This window comes from Ranitomeya variabilis, chromosome 6 (genome assembly GCF_051348905.1).
Source record: "Ranitomeya variabilis isolate aRanVar5 chromosome 6, aRanVar5.hap1, whole genome shotgun sequence".
Classification (NCBI taxonomy): Eukaryota; Metazoa; Chordata; class Amphibia; order Anura; family Dendrobatidae; genus Ranitomeya; species Ranitomeya variabilis.
In genome coordinates this window covers 25,904,385-25,919,420 of record NC_135237.1, presented here as the reverse complement: position 1 = coordinate 25,919,420, position 15,036 = coordinate 25,904,385, and the positions used below count along the sequence as shown (strand labels likewise).

Sequence of the window (15,036 nt, the reverse complement as noted above, 5' to 3'; positions counted from 1 at the left end):
AGCATGTTCAGGCACAGACAGATTAAATAAACGACCCTTAGGGTATTTACTACCCGGAATCAAATCTATGGCACAATCGCACTCCCGGTGCGGAGGTAATGAACCAAGCTTAGGTTCTTCAAAAACGTCACGATATTCAGTCAAGAATTCAGGAATCTCAGAGGGAATAGATGATGAAATGGAAACCACAGGTACGTCCCCATGCTTCCCCTTACATCCCCAGCTTAACACAGACATAGCTTTCCAGTCAAGGACTGGGTTATGAGATTGCAGCCATGGCAATCCAAGCACCAACACATCATGTAGGTTATACAGCACAAGAAAGCGAATAATCTCCTGATGATCCGGATTAATCCGCATAGTTACTTGTGTCCAGTATTGTGGTTTATTACTAGCCAATGGGGTGGAGTCAATCCCCTTCAGGGGTATAGGAGTTTCAAGAGGCTCCAAATCATACCCACAGCGTTTGGCAAAGGACCAATCCATAAGACTCAAAGCGGCGCCAGAGTCGACATAGGCATCCGCGGTAATAGATGATAAAGAACAAATCAGGGTCACAGATAGAATAAACTTAGACTGTAAAGTGCCAATTGAAACAGACTTATCAAGCTTCTTAGTACGCTTAGAGCATGCTGATATAACATGAGTTGAATCACCGCAATAGAAGCACAACCCATTTTTTCGTCTTAAATTCTGCCGTTCCCTTCTGGACAGAATTCTATCACATTGCATATTCTCTGGCGTCTTCTCAGTAGACACCGCCAAATGGTGCACAGGTTTGCGCTCCCGCAGACGCCTATCGATCTGGATAGCCATTGTCATGGACTCATTCAGACCCGCAGGCACAGGGAACCCCACCATAACATCCTTAATGGCATCAGAGAGACCCTCTCTGAAATTCGCCGCCAGGGCGCACTCATTCCACTGAGTAAGCACAGCCCATTTACGGAATTTCTGGCAGTATATTTCAGCTTCGTCTTGCCCCTGAGATAGGGACATCAAGGCCTTTTCCGCCTGAAGCTCTAACTGAGGTTCCTCATAAAGCAACCCCAAGGCCAGAAAAAACGCATCCACATTGAGCAACGCAGGATCCCCTGGAGCCAATGCAAAAGCCCAATCCTGAGGGTCGCCCCGGAGCAAGGAAATCACAATCCTGACCTGCTGAGCAGGATCTCCAGCAGAGCGAGATTTCAGGGACAAAAACAACTTGCAATTATTTTTGAAATTTTGAAAGCAAGATCTATTCCCCGAGAAAAATTCAGGCAAAGGAATTCTAGGTTCAGATATAGGAACATGAACAACAAAATCTTGTAAATTTTGAACTTTCGTGGTGAGATTATTCAAACCTGCAGCTAAACTCTGAATATCCATTTTAAACAGGTGAACACAGAGCCATTCCAGGATTAGAAGGAGAGAGAGAGAGAGAAAGGCTGCAATATAGGCAGACTTGCAAGAGATTCAATTACAAGCACACTCAGAACTGAAGGGAAGGGGAAAAAAAAAAAAAAATCTTCAGCAGACTTCTCTTTTCTCTCCTTTCTCTGTCAATTAATTTAACCCTTTTTTGGGCCGGTCAAACTGTTATGGTTCTCAATGGCAAGAGAACATAGCCCAGCAAACATAAGTACTAGCTCTTGGAAGGATGGAAACTAAACTGACCATGAACTAAACCTGCCGCACAACTAACAGTAGCCGGGTAGCGTTGCCTACGTTTTTTATCCCTAGACGCCCAGCGCCGGCCGGAGGACTAACTAATCCTGGCAGAGGAAAATATAGTCCTGGCTCACCTCTAGAGAAGTTTCCCCGATAGGCAGACAGAGGCCCCCACATATATTGGCGGTGATTTTAGATGAAATGACAAACGTAGTATGAAAATAGGTTTAGCAAAATTGAGGTCCGCTTACTAGATAGCAGGAAGACAGAAAGGGCACTTTCATGGTCAGCTGAAAACCCTATCAAAATACCATCCTGAAATTACTTTAAGACTCTAGTATTAACTCATAACATCAGAGTGGCAATTTCAGATCACAAGAGCTTTCCAGACACAGAAACGAAACTACAGCAGTGAACTGGAACAAAATGCAAAAACAAACGAGGACTAAAGTCCAACTTAGCTGGGAGTTGTCTAGCAGCAGGAACATGCACAGAAAGGCTTCTGATTACAATGTTGACCGGCATGGAAGTGACAGAGGAGCAAGGTTAAATAGCGACTCCCACATCCTGATGGAAACAGGTGAACAGAGGGGATGATGCACACCAGTTCAATTCCACCAGTGGCCACCGGGGGAGCCCAAAATCCAATTTCACAACACAGTCCACTGCTTCCTCAGGTTCCCCAAGGTCTGGAATCGGTCCTTCTCCACAATCTTCCTCAGGGTCCGGTCACCTCTTCTCGTTGTACAGCGTTTTCTGCCACATTGTTTCCTTCCAACAGACTTACCATTGAGGTGCCTTGATACAGCACTCTGGGAACAGCCTATTTGTTGAGAAATTTCTTTCTGGGTCTTACCCTCTTGCTTGAGGGTGTCAATGATGGCCTTCTTGACATCTGTCAGGTCGCTAGTCTTACCCATGATGGGGGTTTTGAGTAATGAACCAGGCAGGGAGTTTTTAAAAGCCTCAGGTATCTTTTGCATGTGTTTAGAGTTAATTAGTTGATTCAGAAGATTAGGGTAATAGGTCATTTAGAGAACCTTTTCTTGATATGCTAATTTATTGAGACAGGTTTTTTGGGTTATCAGGAGTTGTATGCCAAAATCATCAGTATTAAAACAATAAAAGACCTGACAAATTTCAGTTGGTGGATAATGAATCTATAATATAGGAAAGTTTAATTGTAATCATTACATTATGGTAAATAATGAAATTTAACACTATATGCTAATTTTTTGAGAAGGACCTGTAATACTGCCCCTATGTACAAGAATATAACTACTATAATACTGCTCCTATGTACAAGAATATAACTACTATAATACTGCTCCTACGTACAAGAATCTAACTACTATAATACTGCCCCTATGTTCAAGAATATATCTACTATAATACTGCCTCCTCTGTACAAGAATATAACTACTATAATACTGCCCCTATGTTCAAGAATATAACTACTATAATACTGCTCCTGTGTACAAGAATATAATTACAATAATACTGCTCCTATGTGCAAGAATATAACTACTATAATACTGCTTCTGTGTACAAGAATATAACTACTATAATGCTGCCCCCTATGTACAAGAATATAACTACTATAATACTGCTCCTATGTACAAGAATATAACTACTATAATGCTGCCCCCTATGTACAAGAATATAACTACTATAATACTGCTCCTATGTACAAGAATATAACTACTATAATGCTGCCCCCTATGTACAAGAATATAACTACTATAATACTGCTCCTGTGTACAAGAATATAACTACTATAATACTGCTCCTATGTACAAGAATATAACTACTATAATACTGCTCCTATGTACAAGAATATAACTACTATAATACTGCTTCTGTGTACAAGAATATAACTACTATAATGCTGCCCCCTATGTACAAGAATATAACTACTATAATACTGCTCCTGTGTACAAGAATATAACTACTATAATACTGTTCCTATGTACAAGAATATAACTACTATAATACTGCTCCTATGTACAAGAATATAACTACTATAATACTGCTCCTGTGTACAAGAATATAACTACTATAATACTGTTGCTATGTACAAGAATATAACTACTATAATACTGCCCCTATGTACAAGAATATAACTACTATAATACTGCCCCCTATGTACAAGAATATAACTGCTATAATACTGCCTCTATATACAATAATATAACTACTATAATACTGCTCCTATGTACAAGAATATAACTACTATAATACTGCCCCTATGTACAGGAATATAACTACTATAATACTGCTCCTATGTACAAGAATATAACTACTATAATACTGCCCCCTATGTACAAGAATATAACTACTATAATGCTGCTCCTATGTGCAATAATATAACTACTATAATACTGCCCCTATGTACAAGAATATAACTGATAATTATAAATCTGTATATTTCTGTATACTTGATCCATTCTGTTTAGTAATCTGCACATGAGGATATACACTTTCCTGCAGTATATGTGAATATTACTTCCTTTAGGACAATCTGATGTGATGATGAATAGTGATTGTGTGTTGTGTACACGGCTCATTTCTCCGGTGACATGTATCAGTCAGCAGTGATTATGACTCTTGCACACACATTATTGCTCGCTGACATGTTCTCCTGATTATAGTAAGCACTTTAGTGACTTCCAACATTTCAGCCACAATTAAAAGTTCCTTTTAGATGCAGGACTGTTAATGATTGTTCTTAAAAGAGCAGCAAGGAAAAAATGAATATATTTCCTTTGCCTAGTGCAGGTTGTCGTGGGGCACAGGGATACTTACACTATAGAATGTGCACACAAACCCTAAAGGAACACCAGTCATATACTGTATGTGTTGCACATTCTCCCTTTTATTTTTTTCATCTTATATATTATATATCTAACAGTTCCAAATGTGGAAATGATGTTGGATCTTTTCTGGTCTCAATTTTTGATAATCTATGTTAACACCTCTCTCATAGATGCCATAGAAAAGTTATAATTTATACCTCAGATATAGGAAGTATAATATCTGATTGCCTACGCAGAAATTTGCAGGGTCAGATGGCACTTCATGCACTAAAGAGCATCACATTGTCCCCGAGCAGCAATATGTTAGCAGAAGTCATGTCCACTTTATCTGAACTTTGTAACTGAATATGTAACTTAGCTGCAATACCAGACTCAGCCATACAGACAAGAGTGGCGCTGTCCCTGCAAGATAAATAAAGGTTTCCTGCTTTTTTATTTCTAATATGTTAAGTATTTATGGAAGTTTGTTTAATCTTCAGAAAACAACAACTCGATTATGTTTCTGGAATAGGATTAGAGAAGCAGCATCTGGCTCAGCGCAATCATAAAGACGGCGATAACGTTTATTAGAGTCCTCTATAAATATATCAATTAATAACTACGGAATGTCCATTCATCATGTTTTATTTCCACGTGTAAATATGAGCTATAAAAAAAGTGATTCAAGAAAACGCAACATATAAAATGAATCCATGTAGCAGAGACGAAGTGTTTGTCTCCTTCGGAACACTGTTATCGCTACATTGTATATAAAGGAATAAAAAGGCAACATTGTAAAAACTAAATCTAGATATCAGAAACCTTTGTCGTTCTGTGTATGCAGCTCCTATGCAGATCTATGTCTTAATGGTTACAGACTCCCAATAAAAGATGTGTGTAGCTTGGTCGTAAATGTGAACATGCGCGGGGTACAGTAGGAGTGAACTTGGGTGGTCCTCTCTGCATTTATTAATGGCACGGGGGGGGGGGGCTCACATGAGTCCACCTTCTGGAACATTAGAGAAGAAGGCGCACTGATTTTAAGAAACCTCAGCCATTAAGAGGTATTTAAAGGGTTAACAACTAATTTGTGTGCAGCTTGGTGGATGACTCCAATTTCTATAATCAGGCATGAAGAGTTGTTAAGGGATTTTGTTCCTTTGGGGACTTATTTTTTTTATATTAAACGCATGTATATCGGGCTAAAAAAATAATTTTTCAAAATTTGGCTTCATTAAAGATTTTGCACCGTTTGGCTTTACAGGCTCTTTGCTTCCCTCCACATTAAACTGTGGTCATAAATCAGCTGATAGGAGCTCAGAAAAAAGACAGATAAAAGAGCTGCAAACTCTCTTGAGCTCACTGACCGCCTCTCAGTTACCTCCACCAATAGACAATGCAAAACAGAGGATATAGAATAAAATACAATCATTATCTAGCGAATACAAAACTGTGTGCTCAATAACAAACTCAGCTCTGCTTCATTCCCATGAACGCTGTAAGTGGGGGGAACCGCTGCAATCTTTGCTTATTCTTACAGAATGCTTCTGTTGCAGGTGATTTACCAGTGGTGCGGATCGACGTGCAACAAGTACGAGCGCTACAAGGCGGCGCAAGTAGCCAACGGAATACGCGACAACGAGAGGAAAGGGAGAGCGGGACTTGTAGTTGTGGAAGAGGGCAGTGAACCCCCAGAACTCACTAAGGTATCGGATAGAGCTTATGTTTTATAATAGTAAAAAAATTATATTTAATTTCAACAAATTGTGTAACTCGTCTCTGTCATGAGATATTTCCATAAAATGTTTCAAAATATTTCACATATAAACCGTCCTACAATGATTGGTTCCTACATAACTAGAGATGGGAGCGCTGTTTCATTGGTACCTATGGAAAGTATTTGCTCAAGATTGTGCTGAAAAGGGGTACTGCAAGTAATATTAAATTGACGTATGTTTTGAAGGTAATTCTGGCAAAGAAATAGCAGATCCCTGATTGCAATCTATAAGAAACTGGGTACAGCACAATCTAATATGGAAGCAACCTGTTTTCACTAGAATTGTGACATCCCCTTTAATTGATCTAATTGTGGTAAATGCATTATGTCCTAGTTACTCCAGAGTTTTGTGATATCTTCAGGGCATTCTGGGTATTTTATTGTTTATTGTACTGGAAAAATCCATCTAGTCTCATCCATATCACCAGAGACATGTGATGATGGCCATTGGTCATGTGATTATCATGCCGCAGACGTTTACTCATGTGCTGAGGGTTGTCTGTAACAGATATAGTGTTAGGGTTCCATCACTTTTATATTTCTTAACATCCAGCAAGAAGCAACATTCAGCTGAGTACGGTATTACATCACAAAAAATAATGTGACCGCCCTTACAGTATAGAGCTCTATAGTGTGACAGCTCTTACAGTACAGAGCTCTATAGTGTGACCGCTCTTACAGTACAGAGCTCTATAGTGTGACCGCTCTTACAGTACAGAGCTCTATAGTGTGACCGCTCTTACAGTACAGAGCTCTATAGTGTGACCGCTCTTACAGTACAGAGCTCTATAGTGTGACCGCTCTTACAGTACAGAGCTCTATAGTGTGACAGTTCTTACAGTGCAGAGCTCTATAGTGTGACCGCTCTTACAGTACAGAGCTCTATAGTGTGACCGCTCTTACAGTACAGAGCTCTATAGTGTGACCGCTCTTACAGTACAGAGCTCTATAGTGTGACCGCTCTTACAGTACAGAGCTCTATAGTGTGACCGCTCTTACAGTACAGAACTCTATAGTGTGACCGCTCTTACAGTACAGAGCTCTATAGTGTGACCGCTCTTACAGTACAGAGCTCTATAGTGTGACCGCTCTTACAGTACAGAGCTCTATAGTGTGACCGCTCTTACAGTATAGAGCTCTATAGTGTGACCGCTCTTACAGTACAGAGCTCTATAGTGTGACCGCTCTTACAGTACACAGCTCTATATTGTGACCGCTCTTACAGTACAGAGCTCTATAGTGTGACCGCTCTTACAGTACAGAGCTCTATAGTGTGACCGCTCTTACAGTACAGAGCTCTATATTGTGACTGCTCTTACAGTACAGAGCTCTATAGTGTGACCGCTCTTACAGTACAGAGCTCTATAGTGTGACAGTTCTTACAGTACAGAGCTCTATAGTGTGACAGCTCTTACAGTACAGAGCTCTATAGTGTGACCGCTCTTACTGTACACAGCTCTATAGTGACTGCTCTTACAGTACAGAGCTCTATAGTGTGACCGCTCTTACAGTACACAGCTCTATAGTGTGACCGCTCTTACAGTACAGAGCTCTATAGTGTGACCGCTCTTACAGTATAGAGCTCTATAGTGTGACCGCTCTTCCAGTACACAGCTCTATAGTATGACCGCTCTTACAGTATACAGCTCTATAGTGTGACCGCTCTTACAGTATACAGCTCTATAGTGTGACCGCTCTTACAGTACAGACCTCTATAGTGTGACCGCTCTTCCAGTACAGAGCTCTATAGTGTGACCGCTCTTACAGTATACAGCTCTATAGTGTGACCGCTCTTACAGTACACAGCTCTATAGTGTGACCGCTCTTACAGTACAGACCTCTATAGTGTGACCGCTCTTCCAGTACAGAGCTCTATAGTGTGACCGCTCTTACAGTATACAGATCTAGACTGTGACCGCTCTTACAGTACACAGCTCTATAGTGTGACCGCTCTTACAGTACAGAGCTCTATAGTGTGATCTCTCTTACAGTACAGAGCCCTATAGTGTGATCTCTCTTACAGTACAGAGCTCTATAGTGTGACCGATCTTACAGTACAGAGCTCTATAGTGTGACCGCTCTTACAGTACAGACCTCTATAGTGTGACCGCTCTTACAGTACAGAGCTCTATAGTGTGACCGCTCTTACAGTAGAGCTCTATAGTGTGACCGCTCTTACAGTACAGAGCTCTATAGTGTGACCGCTCTTACAGTACAGAGCTCTATAGTGTGACCGCTCTTACAGTAGAGCTCTATAGTGTGACCGCTCTTACAGTACAGAGCTCTATAGTGTGACCGCTCTTACAGTACAGACCTCTATAGTGTGACTGCTCTTACAGTACAGAGCTCTATAGTGTGACCGCTCTTACAGTACAGAGCTCTATAGTGTGACCACTCTTACAGTACAGAGCTCTATAGTGTGACCGCTCTTACAGTACAGACCTCTATAGTGTGACTGCTCTTACAGTACAGAGCTCTATAGTGTGACCGCTCTTACAGTACAGAGCTCTATAGTGTGACCGCTCTTACAGTACAGAGCTCTATAGTGTGACCGCTCTTACAGTACACAGCTCTATAGTGTGACCGCTCTTACAGTACAGAGCTCTATAGTGTGACCGCTCTTACAGTACACAGCTCTATAGTGTGACCGCTCTTACAGTACAGAGCTCTATAGTGTGACCGCTCTTACAGTACACAGCTCTATAGTGTGACCGCTCTTACAGTACACAGCTCTATAGTGTGACCTCTCTTACAGTACAGAGCTCTATAGTGTGACCGCTCTTACAGTACAGAGCTCTATAGTGTGACCGCTCTTACAGTACACAGCTCTATAGTGTGACCGCTCTTACAGTACACAGCTCTATAGTGTGACCGCTCTTCCAGTACACAGCTCTATAGTGTGACCGCTCTTACAGTACAGAGCTCTATAGTGTGACCGCTCTTACAGTACACAGCTCTATAGTGTGACCGCTCTTACAGTACACAGCTCTATAGTGTGACCTCTCTTACAGTACAGAGCTCTATAGTGTGACCGCTCTTACAGTACAGAGCTCTATAGTGTGACCACTCTTACAGTACACAGCTCTATAGTGTGACCGCTCTTACAGTACACAGCTCTATAGTGTGACCGCTCTTCCAGTACACAGCTCTATAGTGTGACCGCTCTTCCAGTACACAGCTCTATAGTGTGACCGCTCTTACAGTATACAGCTCTATAGTGTGACCGCTCTTACAGTACAGAGCTCTATAGTGTGACCGCTCTTACAGTACAGAGCTCTATAGTGTGACCGCTCTTACAGTACACAGCTCTATAGTGTGACCGCTCTTACAGTATACAGCTCTATAGTGTGACCGCTCTTACAGTACAGAGCTCTATAGTGTGACCGCTCTTACAGTACAGAGCTCTATAGTGTGACCGCTCTTACAGTACAGAGCTCTATAGTGTGACTGCACTTATAGTACAGAGCTCTATAATGTGACAGCTCTTACAGTACAGAGCTCTATAGTGTGACCGCTCTTACAGTACAGAGCTCTATAGTGTGACTGCACTTATAGTACAGAGCTCTATAATGTGACCGCTCTTACAGTACAGAGCTCTATAGTGTGACCGATCTTACAGTACACAGCTCTATAGTGTGACCGCTCTTACAGCACAGAGCTCTATAGTGTGACCGCTCTTACAGTACAGAGCTCTGTAGTGTGACCGCTCTTACAGTACAAAGCTCTATAGTGTGACCGCTCTTACAGTACACAGCTCTATAGTGTGACCGCTCTTACAGTACAGAGCTCTATAGTGTGACCGCTCTTACAGTACAGAGCTCTATAGTGTGACCGCCCTTACAGTACAGAGCTCTATAGTGTGACCGCTCTTACAGTACACAGCTCTATAGTATGACCGCCCTTACAGTACAGAGCTCTATAGTGTGACCGCTCTTACAGTACAGACCTCTATAGTGTGACCGCCCTTACAGTACAGAGCTCTATAGTGTGACCGCTCTTACAGTACACAGCTCTATAGTGTGACCGCTCTTACAGTACAGAGCTCTATAGTGTGACCGCTCTTACAGTATAAAGCTCTATAGTGTGACCGCTCTTACAGTACAAAGCTCTATAGTGTGACCGCTCTTACAGTACACAGCTCTATAGTGTGACCGCGCTTACAGTACAGAGCTCTATAGTGTGACCGCTCTTACAGTACAGAGCTCTATAGTGTGACCGCTCTTACAGTATACAGCTCTATAGTGTGACCGCTCTTACAGTACAGAGCTCTATAGTGTGACCGCTCTTACAGTACAGAGCTCTATAGTGTGACCGCTCTTACAGTACACAGCTCTATAGTGTGACCGCTCTTACAGTACAGAGCTCTATAGTGTGACCGCTCTTACAGTACACAGCTCTATAGTGTGACCTCTCTTACAGTACAGAGCTCTATAGTGTGACCGCTCTTACAGTACAGAGCTCTATAGTGTGACCGCTCTTACAGTACAGAGCTCTATAGTGTGACCGCTCTTACAGTACAGAGCTCTATAGTGTGACCGCTCTTACAGTACAGAGCTCTATAGTGTGACCGCTCTTACAGTATAGAGCTCTATAGTGTGACCGCTCTTACAGTACAGAGCTCTATAGTGTGACCGCTCTTACTGTACAGAGCTCTATAGTGTGACCGCTCTTACAGTACAAAGCTCTATAGTGTGACCGCTCTTACAGTACAGAGCTCTATAGTGTGACCGCTCTTACAGTATAGAGCTCTATAGTGTGACCGCTCTTACAGTACAGAGCTCTATAGTGTGACCGCTCTTACAGTACAAAGCTCTATAGTGTGACCGCTCTTACAGTACACAGCTCTATAGTGTGACCGCTCTTACAGTACAGAGCTCTATAGTGTGACCGCTCTTACAGTACAGAGCTCTATAGTGTGACCGCTCTTACAGTACACAGCTCTATAGTGTGACCGCTCTTACAGTACAGACCTCTATAGTGTGACCGCTCTTCCAGTACAGAGCTCTATAGTGTGACCGCTCTTACAGTATACAGCTCTATAGTGTGACCGCTCTTACAGTACACAGCTCTATAGTGTGACCGCTCTTACAGCACAGAGCTCTATAGTGTGACCGCTCTTCCAGTACACAGCTCTATAGTATGACCGCTCTTACAGTATACAGCTCTATAGTGTGACCGCTCTTACAGTACAGACCTCTATAGTGTGACCGCTCTTCCAGTACAGAGCTCTATAGTGTGACCGCTCTTACAGTATACAGCTCTATAGTGTGACCGCTCTTACAGTACACAGCTCTATAGTGTGACCGCTCTTACAGTACAGAGCTCTATAGTGTGACCGCTCTTACAGTACAGACCTCTATAGTGTGACCGCTCTTACAGTACAGAGCTCTATAGTGTGACCGCTCTTACAGTAGAGCTCTATAGTGTGACCGCTCTTACAGTACAGAGCTCTATAGTGTGACCGCTCTTACAGTACAGAGCTCTATAGTGTGACCGCTCTTACAGTAGAGCTCTATAGTGTGACCGCTCTTACAGTACAGAGCTCTATAGTGTGACCGCTCTTACAGTACAGAGCTCTATAGTGTGACCGCTCTTCCAGTACACAGCTCTATAGTGTGACCGCTCTTACAGTATACAGCTCTATAGTGTGACCGCTCTTACAGTACACAGCTCTATAGTGTGACCTCTCTTACAGTACAGAGCTCTATAGTGTGAACGCTCTTACAGTACAGAGCTCTATAGTGTGACCGCTCTTACAGTACAGAGCTCTATAGTGTGACCGCTCTTACAGTACAGAGCTCTATAGTGTGACCGCTCTTACAGTACAGAGCTCTATAGTGTGACCGCTCTTACAGTACAGAGCTCTATAGTGTGACCGCTCTTACAGTACAGAGCTCTATAGTGTGACCGCTCTTACAGTACACAGCTCTATAGTGTGACCGCTCTTACAGTACAGAGCTCTATAGTGTGACCGCTCTTACAGTACACAGCTCTATAGTGTGACCGCTCTTACAGTACACAGCTCTATAGTGTGACCTCTCTTACAGTACAGAGCTCTATAGTGTGACCGCTCTTACAGTACAGAGCTCTATAGTGTGACCGCTCTTACAGTACACAGCTCTATAGTGTGACCGCTCTTACAGTACACAGCTCTATAGTGTGACCGCTCTTCCAGTACACAGCTCTATAGTGTGACCGCTCTTCCAGTACACAGCTCTATAGTGTGACCGCTCTTACAGTATACAGCTCTATAGTGTGACCGCTCTTACAGTACAGAGCTCTATAGTGTGACCGCTCTTACAGTACAGAGCTCTATAGTGTGACTGCACTTATAGTACAGAGCTCTATAATGTGACAGCTCTTACAGTACAGAGCTCTATAATGTGACCGCTCTTACAGTACAGAGCTCTATAGTGTGACCGATCTTACAGTACACAGCTCTATAGTGTGACCGCTCTTACAGCACAGAGCTCTATAGTGTGACCGCTCTTACAGTACAGAGCTCTGTAGTGTGACCGCTCTTACAGTACAAAGCTCTATAGTGTGACCGCTCTTACAGTACACAGCTCTATAGTGTGACCGCTCTTACAGTACAGAGCTCTATAGTGTGACCGCTCTTACAGTACAGAGCTCTATAGTGTGACCGCTCTTACAGTACAGACCTCTATAGTGTGACCGCCCTTACAGTACAGAGCTCTATAGTGTGACCGCTCTTACAGTACACAGCTCTATAGTGTGACCGCTCTTACAGTACAGAGCTCTATAGTGTGACCGCTCTTACAGTATAAAGCTCTATAGTGTGACCGCTCTTACAGTACAAAGCTCTATAGTGTGACCGCTCTTACAGTACACAGCTCTATATTGTGACCGCGCTTACAGTACAGAGCTCTATAGTGTGACCGCTCTTACAGTACAGAGCTCTATAGTGTGACCGCTCTTACAGTATACAGCTCTATAGTGTGACCGCTCTTACAGTACAGAGCTCTATAGTGTGACCGCTCTTACAGTACAGAGCTCTATAGTGTGACCGCTCTTACAGTACACAGCTCTATAGTGTGACCGCTCTTACAGTACAGAGCTCTATAGTGTGACCGCTCTTACAGTACACAGCTCTATAGTGTGACCTCTCTTACAGTACAGAGCTCTATAGTGTGACCGCTCTTACAGTACAGAGCTCTATAGTGTGACCGCTCTTACAGTACAGAGCTCTATAGTGTGACCGCTCTTACAGTACAGAGCTCTATAGTGTGACCGCTCTTACAGTACAGAGCTCTATAGTGTGACCGCTCTTACAGTATAGAGCTCTATAGTGTGACCGCTCTTACAGTACAGAGCTCTATAGTGTGACCGCTCTTACTGTACAGAGCTCTATAGTGTGACCGCTCTTACAGTACAAAGCTCTATAGTGTGACCGCTCTTACAGTACAGAGCTCTATAGTGTGACCGCTCTTACAGTATAGAGCTCTATAGTGTGACCGCTCTTACAGTACAGAGCTCTATAGTGTGACCGCTCTTACAGTACAAAGCTCTATAGTGTGACCGCTCTTACAGTACACAGCTCTATAGTGTGACCGCTCTTACAGTACAGAGCTCTATAGTGTGACCGCTCTTACAGTACAGAGCTCTATAGTGTGACCGCTCTTACAGTACACAGCTCTATAGTGTGACCGCTCTTACAGTACAGAGCTCTATAGTGTGACCGCTCTTACAGTATAGAGCTCTATAGTGTGACCGCTCTTCCAGTACACAGCTCTATAGTATGACCGCTCTTACAGTATACAGCTCTATAGTGTGACCGCTCTTACAGTATACAGCTCTATAGTGTGACCGCTCTTACAGTACACAGCTCTATAGTGTGACCGCTCTTACAGCACAGAGCTCTATAGTGTGACCGCTCTTCCAGTACACAGCTCTATAGTATGACCGCTCTTACAGTATACAGCTCTATAGTGTGACCGCTCTTACAGTACAGACCTCTATAGTGTGACCGCTCTTCCAGTACAGAGCTCTATAGTGTGACCGCTCTTACAGTATACAGCTCTATAGTGTGACCGCTCTTACAGTACACAGCTCTATAGTGTGACCGCTCTTACAGTACAGAGCTCTATAGTGTGACCGCTCTTACAGTACAGACCTCTATAGTGTGACCGCTCTTACAGTACAGAGCTCTATAGTGTGACCGCTCTTACAGTAGAGCTCTATAGTGTGACCGCTCTTACAGTACAGAGCTCTATAGTGTGACCGCTCTTACAGTACAGAGCTCTATAGTGTGACCGCTCTTACAGTAGAGCTCTATAGTGTGACCGCTCTTACAGTACAGAGCTCTATAGTGTGACCGCTCTTACAGTACAGAGCTCTATAGTGTGACCGCTCTTCCAGTACACAGCTCTATAGTGTGACCGCTCTTACAGTATACAGCTCTATAGTGTGACCGCTCTTACAGTACACAGCTCTATAGTGTGACCTCTCTTACAGTACAGAGCTCTATAGTGTGACCGCTCTTACAGTACAGAGCTCTATAGTGTGACCGCTCTTACAGTACAGAGCTCTATAGTGTGACCGCTCTTACAGTACAGAGCTCTATAGTGTGACCGCTCTTACAGTACAGAGCTCTATAGTGTGACCGCTCTTACAGTACAGAGCTCTATAGTGTGACCGCTCTTACAGTACACAGCTCTATAGTGTGACCGCTCTTACAGTACAGAGCTCTATAGTGTGACCGCTCTTACAGTACACAGCTCTATAGTGTGACCGCTCTTACAGTACACAGCTCTATAGTGTGACCTCTCTTACAGTACAGAGCTCTATAGT

The 15,036-nt window shown here is 43.0% G+C and overlaps 1 protein-coding gene across 1 annotated transcript in view; it reads left to right on the top strand.

The window, feature by feature from the left end:
* The window catches only part of SCIN (scinderin), a 112,549-nt gene that overhangs the window by 33,984 nt on the left and 63,529 nt on the right, over window positions 1–15,036 (top strand). Inside the window, exon 4 of the mRNA XM_077268085.1 lies at window positions 6,005–6,154. Within this exon, the coding sequence (XP_077124200.1) occupies window positions 6,005–6,154 (150 nt within the window). The remainder of the gene's footprint in view (window positions 1–6,004; window positions 6,155–15,036) is intronic.